Raw genomic sequence first — 15,931 nt, 5'->3', positions numbered from 1 at the left:
AAGAAAATATCTCTAATGGTCAAAGAAATCCACTCAATGATGCATTTAGCAAACATTACCTTTAAAATTGCTTGTTTTTTTAACTTGTTTTGTTAAATACTTCCTTGTGTAAAACAAACTTGTGGTATAGTGGGTTATATACAAGTGTTGGATTGTGGGTTAGATACAGATGTTTCATTGTTATGGCTCACTATATGTCAATAAAAGCGTAAAATGACAGTGGTAGGGGAGAGTGTGTATGAAAGAGCCAGTTTTAAAATGGCGTGAAAAAAACTCAATTGTAATAACTTTTTTTTTTTTTTTTTTTGTTAATTCAATAATTACATTATTGGGTAATATTTTAAAACTAAAATAAATTGTATAACAATGCTAATAATCTATCATACACCTGTTTTAAAAAAAGAAAGAAAACTGCTCTTTCATAACATTGTGTCAATGAAAGAGCCGCCTCTGTGCCATGAATAAGCCGTAACTTATTTCGAATGACTATCAACCGTAACTTTTTTTTGAACACTATCAAGCCTTTTAAAAATATTAAACTGTTAAATAGACTTCTAAAAATCAGATCGTACTTAAAGTTTTATAACTCTATGATAATCAATGATAAAACAAATGATAAAACAGCTTTAATATTAGTTTTACAAATTATTCAAAATCAAAAAATTAAATGAGAATGAGAATAATAAAATAACATTATAAAAAAAATACATGATAAAATAAATACATAATAAAATATAATAAAAGGAATCAAACAATACAAAAAAGTTTTAAAAAATTATTTAAACTTTAAAAAAAAAAATGACTTTTCAAGAACTTTGACTTTTAAAATTTTTATTAAATATTATTTTAAATTCAAACGGAGCTATGTTTTACAACTTCAGGAAAAGTCATTAAAACAACTAATTTCGATAGAATAAGCTCAATGAAGCATTACGAAAAATATATGAAGTCGTTAAAGCGCAAAACAATTATTTAGTATAAAAATAAGGTAAATAACAAAGTCAACTTATTCATAGCATAATCAGTCGGCTCTTTCAAAAAATTGTTTGCTTAAATACATAACCTTAAATTAAGCAATTTTGTTAAAAGCTTTAATCCAATATTTTTTGTGTAAATAAAGGGCAAATATGTATATAAGAATGCAGCATGTTTCTTTTATCAAATAAAACATTACACTTAATCTTAAAAATAAATAAGTAAACCACCAAAAAATTACTTTTCATTTTCAAAATCTTTAGTGCTCCCTTACGACGCTATTTATTTTAGTAGAACTGTACATTTTTTGTGGGTTACAGGTATCCAGTGTTGCCACACAAAGAGTTAAATACAGTAAGGATTAGATACCAGTAAGTTAGAAATAATGGTATTGGCTCCTTCAAAACCTGGCTCTTTCATACACATTCTCCCCAGTGTCGCCTAAAACTAAAAGACTAAAATATAAACAGCAAAAATAAATAGTTAAAGTCTAATGCAAGAAGCATACATAACAAAATAAAAAAAATTCTTTTTGTTATTATCAACATAATAAATATATATGTGTTACTTAAAAATTAATGTTTTAAACTTTATCAGTTAACTTAAGTAACTTATTTTTTTTAAGACATTAATAAACTCATGAAATTTCAAAAATTTTACTTTTATTCTGTTGTATTAAATCTAAGTTTAAACCTTCAAGATTTAAACTTAGATTTAATTCAAGTTGGTTGGATTTATTCAAATCTATTATAAGATATCTTTTTTACTTGGTTAAAGCTGATAGTCCTTTTTGGTTAAAGCTGATAGTCCAGCTGATAGCTGATAGACTTTTCTTCATTTTATGTGGTTTTAGTTAGCATTATTTTATAATTCATTTGTATATTTATACTATTATAAGGTTTATGCGTTTTGTTTACTACTACTACTGCTGCTGCTGCTACTGCTACTATGTTTAAAACCTACTATATACTATATTTTTTAAATTTCCATGTAATTCAAATTTTTTAATCCATATTATTAGATGTCTAAATACCCTTTGCTTCAAGATGAAGTTGTGAAAATCTGTATGACGCATATCAGATCAGCAGAACAGAAAGCAAAAGACCAGGTTATAAAAGTTTAAATATTTTGTGAAGAAATTTCTCTCTGATTGTTGATTTCTATTGTTGATTTGGTTCTTTTTTCTTTTTCTTTTTCTTTTTTGTTTTTAGATTGTTTAATTTTTTTTCTAATTCCTTTTTTAAAGGTGAAATTATTGTTAGATTTTGAGTTGTCATATATAAACACTAATCATCCGGATTTTATTGGATTTGCTGAGTGAGTATAAGTTTTCAAATATTTAAATATATTTTCTCATTCTAAATTTATTTCATTAAAATAATTTCTTTGTAATTGAGAAATAATCAGTTTATATAGTTTTTTTGTTTGTTTATTCTATTAAGCTTTAAACTTTTTTTTACTGATGATTCAAAAAAACAAATTTTAAGTTCCATTAAATGCTGCATCATATGTATATATGCTTTACGATTACTAAATAATCATTTGTTTTTTTCATTTGTTTTTTATGCAATTTTAATAATTAGTATGATTTTAATATACTGTTGATATTTTTTTGTAATGTATATTGTTGTTAAATATTTATAATGAGATTTATTATGCCTTATATTAGTGTGTGTGTATATATGTATATATATATCTATATATCTATATATCTATATATCTATATATCTATATATATATATATATATATATATATATATATATATATATATATATATATATATATATATATATATATATATATACATACATACATACATACATATACACACACACACACACAAACTAATATAGGACATATTAAAAATAAATATATAAAAAAGATATTTATTATTTTTCAATTATTAGTCATTTTAAATATTAATTTGTTTTTTTTTTAAACTTTTAAAACATTTTATTTTTTTCTTAGCCAAAAAAGGTATGCGGAGGTATTGCATAGTTGTTAGTTTTATTTTTTGTTCATTTATCAGCACGATATATAGTCTTTCAGAATAGGATTGTTTTTACTTAGAACTGATTTGTAATGATTAATTTTTGAGTTTAATGTTGTTATTGTTTTTTTTTTTGTTAAGCATTGTTAGTTATTTAATTATTTTAGCAAGTACTTTATACAATCTAGTTGTTAGATTGTACAAAATGAAAACTTTTTTTAGTATGTTTTTTCTACAGTTAATAGTTGAACAAATGTTTTTAATTATTTTAAAATTTTATTTCTTTATTATAATTTACAGTTGACACAGCTAGTTTTCAATATTTTGGACAAGTATTAGGTTTACAGTGTTTCAACTAATCTTATTAGAGAAAATAATTAAAAATTGAAAGATTTTTTATAAAATTAGTTATGATAATTTTACTTATGAGACCATTGGTAGAGAATAAATTAAATTAATATTATTATTAAAACCTACATAAGCATAGTATTTTAGACATCTCAAATTTTTTTAAACTCAAAATATGACACTGTTGTTAATATATAATATATTAATATATTTGCATTGTTAACGTTTTTTAGTAATATACAAACTTATATAGAAACACACACAGGCAAGTACCTGGTTTAGCAGAGCTCTTCTTCTCGAAAAAATTAAAAATAACTAATAAAAATAGTTATAACTTAAAATAGTTTTACTGTTGTTTTCATTTGTTAATTATATTTAAGGGTTGAAATAAGTGTCAAACATCGGCACCCCCTAGACTGTTTTTGAGATCTAAATTATGGGGGCAACCAACCATTGCTCATTTTTACTGAAAAAATACACAATAGTTTGTTGCCCTCTAGCAGGTCTCAAGAATGGGCCGTGGGGCAGCGATCTCCGACACTTGTTTCGACCCCTGATTATATTTCTAACATTGTTTTTTCTTTATTAGTTTAGAAGTCTTTTAAATTTTGAAGTTTTTTTTCTTATTTTGTTAGCAATATTATTTTGTTTTAAAAGTTTCAATACCTGGTCAATCAATTTCATTCTTTCATATAAACCACATTCTAATGTGTTTTTTTCCTTTCTATAAATCTTTAACATCCACTTGTCATCCAATTATTAGGGACTTTATTTTCATGTACAATAAAGATCCCAAATACAGCTTAGCCTAATTGAACCCTTAAATAGCTGGTTTTACTTCGCTATAGGATATCTATTAGTCTTTCTAATTTCTATTCTTGCTTCATTTATTTTTTCAAAATGGGTACATACTTTACCTATATTAAATTTTCAAATTCTGCATTTACTCACAAAGGTCTCTATTCTTTTTTCTCTCTGATTTCATGTCACAAATATCTAATTTGTACAATAAAAGATTGAAACTGTATTAACCAAAGACCCTCCAATAGCTAATTTTAATATCATCGCATTCTCATTCCTAGTCTTGTTTTTCTCTTATTTTACTCTTTTATTTTACTTTTGTATCAAGACATCCACTTATATCTTAAAACCGTAAGAATCATAAGTTTCTTTCTGTTGAGTTTTTTTTTTTTGTAAACTAAGCATTTTAGACTGTCAATTTCATAATATTTGAAAGTTCTAACAGCATTTCTCCTATATTTTTTAAGCCAAACCCTTTTTCACTATTTACTCTCTCAAAACTTTGTGGTTTCACCTACATGCCCATTTGCATCTTTACTTACAATAAAACAGAAAACAGCCTATTTTATACGGTTCAAAAAACTTAGTATTTTATTGTGACACTTTAAAAATAATATCTTTGATTAACAAGATCCTTGCACAATAATTGTTAGGTTTTATTTCAGACCAAACTAATGGTTAGGTTTTATTTCAGAGGTATCAATATCCTAGGTGAGTTGTTTTCATTACAGTTAAAGAGTCTCATCTGCCAAAAAAAATTTTTATAGAATCGGTTTAATGTTATATTCAAGACAAGACAAATTCACTTATATTTTTTTGGTTATATCTATTTATATTTGTATAATCTTTATTAATATATATTATGTTTATATACCGTATATGCTTGCAGTTAAGTCACCACATATATGTCAAAGTACCATTCTTTTGTTTGAAAATTTTTGGACTTAAACGCGTTTATATATGTGTATATACAGTACATTAATATTATAAAGTTATAGCTGAAAAATTGTTTTGTGTTTTTTATGACTCGTATTAAATTATTTTGTATTTTTTATGATAAATTAAAGTGGCTATTTTGACTTTTATATACACCCAAGTATTTACGATAATTCCCGTAATTAATGAGAGTAATGACAATTCACTTAAACTTATTGTATTATTTTTATAATTGCACTTATATTAGTCTTTGTTATTATTTATATAATCTATCATTTGTATTATTATTATCAATTTATATATTTTAGAAAATGTATAACAAATTGTAATTACTATAAAGTTAATGTCAAACTAATGAATGTTTTATTTTCCATTTGATTTTTTTTTTTTTTGAATACACAAAACACAACAGATTGCATATATATTCTAAGGAAAATTATTATAAAATTAATTTTAATAAAAGACAAGTCTTAAAATGGTATAAAAATATACAGATTTGATTGATGTTGTACCAAGATTTTAAAAAGGTGGGGTTAATAAATTTTACAAAACTATATGCAAAAATCTAACTTATGATTGATGTTGTACCAAGATTTTAAACAGGTGGGGTTAATAAATTTTACAAAACTCTATGGAAAAATCAAACTTATATTGTTTTTTTAATGTTTATTTTGTCATATATATTATTTATGTTTTATTTATTTTTTATTTAATAATTTTATTTGTGTGTTTTTATTTTTATTGTTTATATTTTGTTATCGGTGTTTGTTACCCATTAAAAATTTTAATCCATTAACACGACTAACAAAATAAACAGTTGTATAGACTACACTTTTATCATTGATTACATTTAATGATTTGCAGAGCTCAAAACCGTGCAGCTGGTGACACAGGTGCCCCTCAGCGTCAAAGAGTTACAAATCAGGTTATTCGAAAAGGCTGGCTGCTACTTGGTGGAGGAGGATTTATGAAAGCTTCTAAAGAATACTGGTTTACGCTTTCTGGTTTGTTATTATTGTTAAAAAAAGTTTTTCTTAATTTTTGTAATAATTTTAAAACTTATCTATTTTATTTTTAGCTGAAAATCTTTCTTGGTATAAAGATGAAACAGTAAGATTTTATTCATACATAATATTGAGACATGTAATGATAACTGGCCTAACTGTCTTGCAATAATTAAATGTTCTAATTGATAAGTTACCTAACTGTCTTGCAATAATTAAATGTCCTAACTGATAACTAACCTGCAAGTCCAGGACAGACTAAGCTTTAAGCAATTTTGAAACATCGCAAAGCATTAATAGTCAGATTTTTTCAAAAGTTTTATTAAAATAAATAAGAAAGATTTTACACTTTACCTGTAGGACTTTTTTATTTTACTTTTTTTCAAATTTTAAGAAAATCTCAAATTAATGAAAGAAACTAAATATTATCAACAAAGAAAAAACACTTGAAAAAAAACCCACCTTATAAACAAAAAAAGTTGATACCAACATTTTGTACAGTCTTAAACAGACATGTTGAATTTAAAATTATTTTATATTATTATTTAAATGTTAAACTTAAAAATATTTAAACTTATTTTTTACTAAAAATTAAAAGTAAACATGCTCTCTGAGCATCAAAACTTAACGTACACTAAACTTTTTTCATAAGGCAAGTAAAAGCGCAACAATTTACAATTTTTAATAAATGGTTCTGGGAAACCTAAAATATTCTTTACTTTCACAACAAAATCGCTGATAAAATAACCTTTAATAAATAAAGTAAATAAAAAAAGTAAACTTTAATAAATAAATTTTTTTATTTGTTACTTGCTAACTTTTAAAAACATTTTTAGTTGCAAAGCCACAATAAAAAATTTAAGAAATAATTTTAAAAAATTCGATATACTTTAATTCATTTATACAAATGTCTAGAAAAAAAAAGGATTTTGTTTATATCAAACATTTAAAAAAATGTTATATTAAATTTAATTTATATTAAAAAAAGTGTTTTTATTTTTAATTATGCTACATTGTTTTTGTTTATTGAGTTAATTTTTTACTTGAACTCGTTTTGTGAAAATTTATTATATAGTGGTAGTTTAAAAAAAGTTAAATCTTTAAAAAATAAAAAAATTGAATTTTATGACGTCAAGTTCACAATAACCTAATGCGTTTAGCATTTTTTATTTAAAACAAGGCTTGTATTATATACTTCTTTTGTATACTGTATGTTGCTTCCATAGATAATGATACACTGGCTCTAAACAAGCACTCTATAAGCCAATATAAATGCACCTGGTGTAGATATTTGAACAAGTTTTTTAACTGTTTCTCCACATGATTTGGTGCCAGTCCCAAAAGATTCCGATAAAATGTTTGTTGAAGCTAAAAAGCAAAACAGTCATTTCAACATCTTCACCTTACACAAAGTTATTACTGGAGGCCAAACAGGAAAAAAACAAAACCAAAAAACCTGAAAAAACCAAGTAGTGTCTTTTATTATATGCCTTTGTTGTGAAGAGCTCTATTCCTCAAGTGCTGAAAGATAGATGTTGTCAGGAGTGCCATAGATGGGCTACTATTCCTGTGTTTCACGATTGATGAAAAAAATAAAAATCCAAACTTTTGTGTGTATTCTTGTATTTTTTTTGTTTAATTTCTTATGTTGACAAATACCCATAAGCATGCTTTTTTACTTAAACAAAAACTCAACTTTCAATTATAAAGTAAAGATTTTTCTACAAAATGTTGCAATTAGTTTTTTTAACATTTTTTAAACAGCATAAAAATATACAACTACTTTTTTCATGCTTTGTAAATCTATTTCATAGAGAGCAATTAACTTGAGAAAACATTCTTTTATAAATTGACTTTAAATTGCACAAACTCTTTCAAATTCCTAGTTTTCTACATTTAACAATGGCAGTTTTTAGCTCATATTTTGAAGTAAAACATGCAACACCACTTTAGGTGTACAAAATTCTAGCACAAATTCACATTTCTGTAACATCTAATGTTTGGTCCGCAAAAGACTTTTTTTGAACATTCAAAAGACGCTTAAAAAATGTCTTTTTTGAATCAAACTTAAGTATGCTTATGCTTAGGCCAAATCAAAATCTTTCGCAAAATATTTTGGTATGTGTAGCCTGGGAACAAAAATGCTGTATATTGGTAAAATATCAAAACAATTTCAAAACAAAATAAATTACTTATGCAAAAAACATTGTAAAACTCCTAATATTAAATTGGCATTCTCATCCTTTAAAATTAATACCTATTTTTCAACAAAAGATAAAACTCCTCAACATCTCTGCTCAAATGCCATATATAAATTTGTGTGTAAAAGCTGTAATGCTTGTTATGTGGGTCAAACCACTCGACATTTGAGTAAAATTGAGGAACATTTAAATTACAAAAAACTTCTCATATAAATCAACATATTTATTCAAAAAATAGTTGCTTTAATGTAGCCAATAAAGACTTTTTCACTATGCCCAAACTTCGGATCACTTAAAAATCAGAGAAGCGTTACACATTATGTGGGAAAAACCTGATCTTAATAAAAAGGTTTTAAATTACATGCTATCACTCCAGCTCTAATCGACCTTTCATATTTTCTTTTGTTTTACAAACAAATATAATTAATGTTTATTTTCACTATATATCAAATAGTTTTTGTATTTAACAGTTTTATACCTGAAAATTATTATTTTATAATCAAAACATATTTAAACTAAAAAAAATTGTTCAGTTTATTAGACTTATTACAAAATTTATGCTATTATAATCATTTGTTATATTGTTTTTATAATTTATATTGTTTAAAAAAAATTCAATAAAAATACAAAATAAACCTGTTTGAATTTAGTTAGGAACTTTTTCATTAAAGTTAGTAACATGAATCTTAGGAACATTTTTTATTTTTTTTTTGTTATTCACTTCCTCAAGACCATAAAGGCCACTACAGATGAGGAGGCTGCTTAATAGTGGTTATAACCCTCTCTCAACTCTATAACTCCGAAACACGAACCTCGATGAACAAGTCCGCTGCGCGGAGAAACAAGTTGAGCGCGGTACTACCAGGGACGTGGTGGGGATCGAACTCGGAACCTCTCGCTTCTGAAGCGAGCGCTTTACCACTATACCACTACCTCATACATGTTAGTTAATAACATGTTTACTGGCATTACTGAGTAATGTTTTATACATGGGATCGTCCATAAATTAGCAACGCTAAATTTCAATAATAAACAAAACAAAAAAGATCAAAAGTTTTTCCTCGCAGAACGTCCATAAATTATGCAACGCTAAAATAAATTTAGCATTGCATAATTTATGGATGATCCTCATGGTGAGTATTCTGTATTCTATTCCTAAAGACAGAGGAGACGAAAATCATCTTCTTTTTTAGCAAATTTAACATAGTTCTTTAATTCCAAAAATTTTGGTCTAAAAATGTCTTTCTTGTGTAGAGCATGTGTCTGTTGCTACATCACTAAATGGTTTATAAATACCCTATAATTATAATGGTAGTATGTTTTTATTCAAAAAAGATTGTTACATGCGCTTTACATTCAAATCAGAGGCAAAATATTCACATTCTGGAGCAACTTTTCTTCCATAATGACTTGCTCTGCATGTAAAAGTCTGAATATGGTTTTTAATAGCTTCTTTCTTTTCAGAAAAAGCAACTTTTTGTCTCCTTTATTTCCAGGTCTGGTTGTTCCATGATCATAACTGTAACATACCAGTGTCTTGCAGTTCTTAAAACTTTATCAGGATTTATGGCTAGATAATATAAACAATAAAATATTAACTTTTGTCACTTTATGCGCTTAACTTATGCTTATATTTCTGAATCAAAGTAAAGTACTTTTATACTTACACAATACTAAAACTAAATAAATTTTGGCAAACTGTAGTTTGTATCCCTCTCTGTGTAAAAAGTACTTATTGTTCATAGTTCCTAACTTTTTTCACTCATTATATTTCACTTTATATACTGACTATATTAAGGATTGGTAGTATTGAAGCATCTTGTAATATTTTGTTGATATATCTATAGAATTCTGAATGACATTTAGGCAGGTTGTCTGCCATATTTCAAGCCTGAAATGAATTAATGTTAGATAAATTTAAAAGTTATGGTATAATTTATGATATTATAATCTAAGTCCAATAAATCAAATAAACTCACCTTGCAGTAACCAAGCTTGGTTAGGATTGGCGCATAATTGCATACTATTCCTGACCATGTATATAATATATATATTTTTGACAACTTGACAAGGGTTGTTTAGATATTTCGAATCTTAAACAACTATTAAAATAAACAAAACAAAAAAGATCAAAAGTTTTTTTTGACAACTTGACAAGGGTTGTTTAGATGTTTCAAATTTTAAACAACTATTAAAAGTAATTTGCTACTTGATGTAAAAGCATTTTGCTTAATTTTAAGAAAAACATTATAAAAGATCAAAGTTTTAAAGTTATTTATTTCAAATGTAATTTAAAATAATTTGAGTTTTATTTAAAAAAATTTGAGTTTTATTTAAAATAATTTTCACTCAGTTTTAAATAATTTTCACTCTGAGTTTTATTTTAGTTATTTTCACTTTTGTTTTCTTTTTGTTTTTTAGTTTTCTTTCTAGTTTTTTTTTTCATTTCCTAAATATTTTAATTGTCAAAACATCTAATTAGCCGTGGTCAAGTAGTCAAATAAGAAAAAAAATTATATAAATGGTCAGAGATAGCATACATTTGCATGCCATTCCTTTGCCAAACTGCAACAGGAATTTTTCCTCCATGAAACTTTTTTTTTTCCCTTGCTGAGCATTGTCTTTTTCTTTTTTGCGACTTTAATACTAAAACAACTCGTTTATCTAAACAGTCGTTTAATGTTTATTGCGCTTGTGTAGATTTATCTTTCCATATGCTCGGATTGGTCCAAAAAAGTTAAGCATTTTAAAAATATATTTATAAAATCTTATTGTGTTTTAAAAATTAAAATATTTTTGAATTTGGAGTTAAAAAATATATTGAAGTCTAAGAAAATAATTACAAATACGACTTAAAAAGATCTGATTTTCTTATTAAAAATAAGCAGTTTATCAATTTTTTAAAAAGCCCTCTCATAAGACCCAAGGTTAGTTTTGTTTATTTTTTTTCATGATCCTTACACTCTATCTGTAATCGATTATAGTCAACATCTAAAACTTTGTCTTGTGCTCTTATAAATGCAATTTTTTCAGAAATATTAAGACTTTCTATATCTTCATCCTGGCATTCTTAACAATTATAGCTCTCTATATCACCCAATACACTTTTTTCAGATAATAATTTCAAAATTTTAACACTTTTTTCATCTTCAATAATATCAAAATATTGATGAAATCACCCTATTTTGTAATTAAACACCTGATGCTTGCACAGGTTCCTTATTTTTTTACGTTTTTTTTTATTGGAGACATTTTGAGATATGCGTTCTAATTCAAAAAAAAAATTTTTTACTTGCTTTAATGCCTTATTAGGTGAAGATTTTGTAGACATTTGCAAAGTCTACAAAATGTTTACCTAACAAGGGCTTAGCTTCTGTTGTATTCAACACTTTTAGCAGCCTACTTTTCTATTATTCTCACATCTTCACTATTAGATAAATATAAACCAGCCTGACAATCTAAAGTCTTACATTCTTTTAACTTTAATTTATACAGTTTTATCATTATTCCTAACATATGCAAAACTCGAGGCACTACATTTTCTAAAGTTGTTATTAGAGAAATTATAGGAGCAATTATTGAATAATGAAACTTACTTAGAGTACTTACATTTCCACCATGTCCAGGGCCGACACCAGATTATTTGGCACCCTAGGCGAATCTGACACACTGCGCCCCTCCCCCTCCCCAACTTACTTTCACAAAAGAATGCTTAAGTTATGTTATTACATTTTGTATTTACATTCGGAAGAATACATACATGCATAATCATAAAGAAGCATATATTTGTGTAACTTTATTATACATTAAATAATTTCAAAACTTCAATTTTTGCGCTTTTATTTTTGAAAATGTAGAAACGAGTTCCGTCAGGTTAATGTTTCTAGCAATATATTCACTTGACAGAGTAGCTAATATAGCAAGTCTTTCTTGCTGCATAGACGTTCTCAAAAGTGTTTTTATCAGTTTGAGTTTTGAGAAGCTTGGCTCACCGCTAGCCACGGAAACTGGAAGTGTCAAGAGGATTCTTTAAGCTATAACAGTGTTGGGGACACAATCTGTTAAATTATTTTTTAATATAAAATTTAATAAATCTAGTGGCAATGTACACCTTGCGACTCGTCTTAAAATTGATTTAAATTCACTACATAGATCAACTACATCGATATCTTTGGAGTCTAAATGTTGCAAAGCTTTCAAAGATTCAAGCAATGTTCCATAACTTCTTTACTACACTCTGTAAACTGTGAACATCATAGAGAAAACCAAACATCGAACTTATTGTTTGTATAAGAATAAATCTTTCTTCAACCGATTGTATTGCTGTGTCAAGAATAGCAAAGTAAAAGTTTATTTTGAATTTTTCTTTTGGATCTTAAATAGGTTTGTCATCTCCTTCATACGTAAATTGTTTATTCTTTCTTCTGATACGGGTTGATTCGGTTTCAAAAAGTGCAGGTCAGTTTCTCTAAACTGACTGCAATTTCGACTGCATCTACAAGTATTTTCTTAAACTCCATTTCATTTTGTCGATTTACAAGAAACTTCTTTATTTTTTTAAGATTATGTCGCCATGCATATCTAATGTTTTTGCCTGAAGTTGCTTATTAGTTATATTGATCTCAAACAACACGTCTTACCACACAACCAGAGAAATAACAAACTTAAAACTAGAAATAGGGTTTGCAATAAACTGTGCATCTACCCGTGTTGAATTACCAGATCCTCCTGTTAAATTTGCGTTGTTTGCAATCTCTGCCAGAGCATCGTAGATATCACCGGCTTTCCCACCTTGTTTCACTCAGTGGTTTAACAGTGAGATTAGAAACATATCGTGTTAAAACTTCCCAGCGACGGAATAAGGCAGAAAAGAATTCACATACACGTTGCACCAGATCAAAGAAGGCTGTTGCTTCTAAGTAACATTTAACAGCATCATTAACAACCAAATTCAATGTATGTGCACAGCAAGGAATAAACAATTCTCAGGTATTGACATCTAAAATTCTTCGTTGGACACCCTTATTTTTCTCCCTCATATTTCTGCCATTGTCATATCCTTGACCGTGTAAGTTTTCAATAGATAAAGACATCTTGCCTAACTGCTTAATGATAGTTTCAGCCATACCAGCACCAGTTGTTTCCTTAAGAGGCACAAAATCTAAGAAATGTTCCTTTATAGATGCTGTTGCTGCAATGTTATTTTCTGGATTTGAAATCACATCCAAAAAGTGAATGATCATAGTCATTTGTTCATTATGACCAGAATCAGGTGTGCAATCTATAATTATTGAAAAGTACTTAGCATCACAAGCAGATGTTAGAACTTTTTGTTTGATTGCATTGGAGAAAAGATGAATCAATTCATTTTGTATGTCTCTGCCTAGGTAATGTACTAGGTAATGTGTTTCAATTGTCTTTAATCAAAGATGCTCATCCATAAGTGGGTCAAACAAAGCTAAAAATTCCACAAATTTTAGAAAGTTTCCGTTATCGCAGTGTTCAGTTTCTCATGTGTTCCACGAAAAGCAAGATTTTGCATACCAAGAACTCTAACCAAAGCTATCAGCCATTTCAAGATTTGCTGCCAATACTGTTCTTCTTTTTAACAAGACGCAAATGTTCGGCATCAATTGTTTTCTTGCTTTGCAGTTGCAGCTCAAACTCTTTCCATGACTAAAAATTCGTTAGATGTTCACTGCTTTTCTCATGCCCTGACAGAATTGCGGTCATGTTTTTCTAATCATGTGAACCATTGGAAGAAAGAGGTGACACAGCTGTTGTGCTACTGGTAAACTTTTTGCAGCAGAAGCAATACACAGAGTCATTCCTTACAGAATACTGCCGCTAATGTCTGCGAACTTCATCTCCATTGACAAGCCGGCGGTTGTAATGGTTTTTAGAAAATTTTCTTTGCATACCATCCTTAGGAAAACCAAACTAATCGACTTGTTTTGGTCCATGTTCTTTCAAAAGTTGTCGCATTTTATCATCAAATACGATCCAAGTAGCCGGATCGCTATAGTTAACATATACCCAGAGAATTTATTAATTTTATGCACTTCAGATTCTTTTTGTGCTATGTGTATTACATTATGTAATTCAAACTCTTCTGATACTGTCATCTCATCGGCTTTCCTGTCAGCTTTAACTTGATTTTTTAACTCATCTGTGCCATTTTCATTTCTCTGCGGTGAACATAGGTACTTTAACAAAGAATCAGCCTGTTTTGTTAAAAACCTTTCATTTGCAGCCAGTCATTTACGATATTGCGCACCAGACAATTTTTTTCTTTCTGCCATAGTGGATTGAAATAGCAAAGGAAACTGCAAAAAATAATAAAAACGATTACCTCGTGCATCTTTAATATCTTTAAATTAAAATATTATTTTAACTTCTTTATAAAAGTTTTAAAGATACATTTTAAAACTTTTAAAGCTCCATAAATATAAATAAAACTCTATTAGTATAAAAACACAATATAAATTAGTTAATTTATTACTATACTACCTCGTAATTGCTATCATAGAATATTAAATTAAAATTAGTTTCTTACTATTTCTGAATAAACACGCTAGCAAAAACAATTTTCTCAATAAAGTTAAACGTGCTAAAATTTTCTATAAATGAGTAATGAAAACTTTGCATTGTATTAATTGCTACAAAATTTCATTCTGCATAAAAAGTATAAAAAGAAAAAGGAAATCGCATCAAATGAAACAAAAGTATCAAAGTTGATTCTTTTGTTTTATTTGACATGATTTAAAAGAGTACTTTTTCAAATCTCTAAAATTTAATTCAAAAAGATTTGAAAAAAATTTTAGCAATGTTTTTAATATATTTATTTTTTATGTAGCTAGTTTTAGTGCCCTCCTAAAAAAACTTGCCACCCTAGGCGACCGCCTAGTTCGCCTAGTGGTTAAACTGACCCTGACCATGTCTATCATTACACAAGTTTGTCCCTTCCAGAAAATGCATTAACAGGTGTGTTAGACATAGAGTCATGGCTCTTTAGAGGTTTCTACTTAACTAGGTATGTACTCAAAAAGCTAACAAGTCAAGCATAAAGATAAGTTATGCAATCTTAGTTGGCCCAGGTTTTCCATAAAAGTTGTTAAAAACAGAAAAGTGATCCGAAATTGTTAGCAATATTTTAAGAATTTTTGTTTTATTCCGTGTAATGTAAATATTTATTTAACAAAGAAAAATAGATTTTTTTAATAAAATTAATATTTTTTGTATGGAAAAGTAACTTTTCAAAAAAAAAAAAAAAAAAAAGGTAAAAAATCTAGAATCACAAGTAAAAAATCAAACTTTTCTAAAAAATTTGAAATATTTATGTTTTAGTTGTGTACATTTAACTATCTGCTCAAAATTCATTAAATTTTGTATAAAGTGTTATTACAAGTATAATTGTTGTAATATATATATATATATATATATATATATATATATATATATATATATATATATATATATATATTATATATATATATATATATATATATATATATATTTATATATATATATATATTTATATATATATATATATATATATATATATAAATTTTTTATATATATTATTATATAAAAAGTTATATTATTTTTAAATTAAATTATGTTATATTATTTTTATATATATATTTATATTATTATTTATATTATAATTTATTTT

At 26.6% G+C, this 15,931-nt stretch overlaps 1 protein-coding gene across 2 annotated transcripts in view; it reads left to right on the top strand.

Annotated features, from left to right (window-relative positions):
* The window catches only part of LOC100199205 (dynamin-1), a 42,076-nt gene that overhangs the window by 12,613 nt on the left and 13,532 nt on the right, over window positions 1-15,931 (top strand). For both annotated transcript variants that reach the window (XM_065791725.1, XM_065791724.1), the window contains exons 10-13: window positions 1,997-2,083; window positions 2,222-2,292; window positions 5,916-6,055; window positions 6,130-6,161. In XM_065791725.1, the coding sequence (XP_065647797.1) occupies window positions 1,997-2,083; window positions 2,222-2,292; window positions 5,916-6,055; window positions 6,130-6,161 (330 nt within the window). The remainder of the gene's footprint in view (window positions 1-1,996; window positions 2,084-2,221; window positions 2,293-5,915; window positions 6,056-6,129; window positions 6,162-15,931) is intronic.

This window comes from Hydra vulgaris, chromosome 02 (genome assembly GCF_038396675.1).
Source record: "Hydra vulgaris chromosome 02, alternate assembly HydraT2T_AEP".
In the NCBI taxonomy this organism is placed as follows: Eukaryota; Metazoa; Cnidaria; class Hydrozoa; order Anthoathecata; family Hydridae; genus Hydra; species Hydra vulgaris.
The sequence above is the reverse complement of the archived record's forward strand: the minus strand, read 5'-3'. Positions and strand labels throughout refer to the sequence as shown.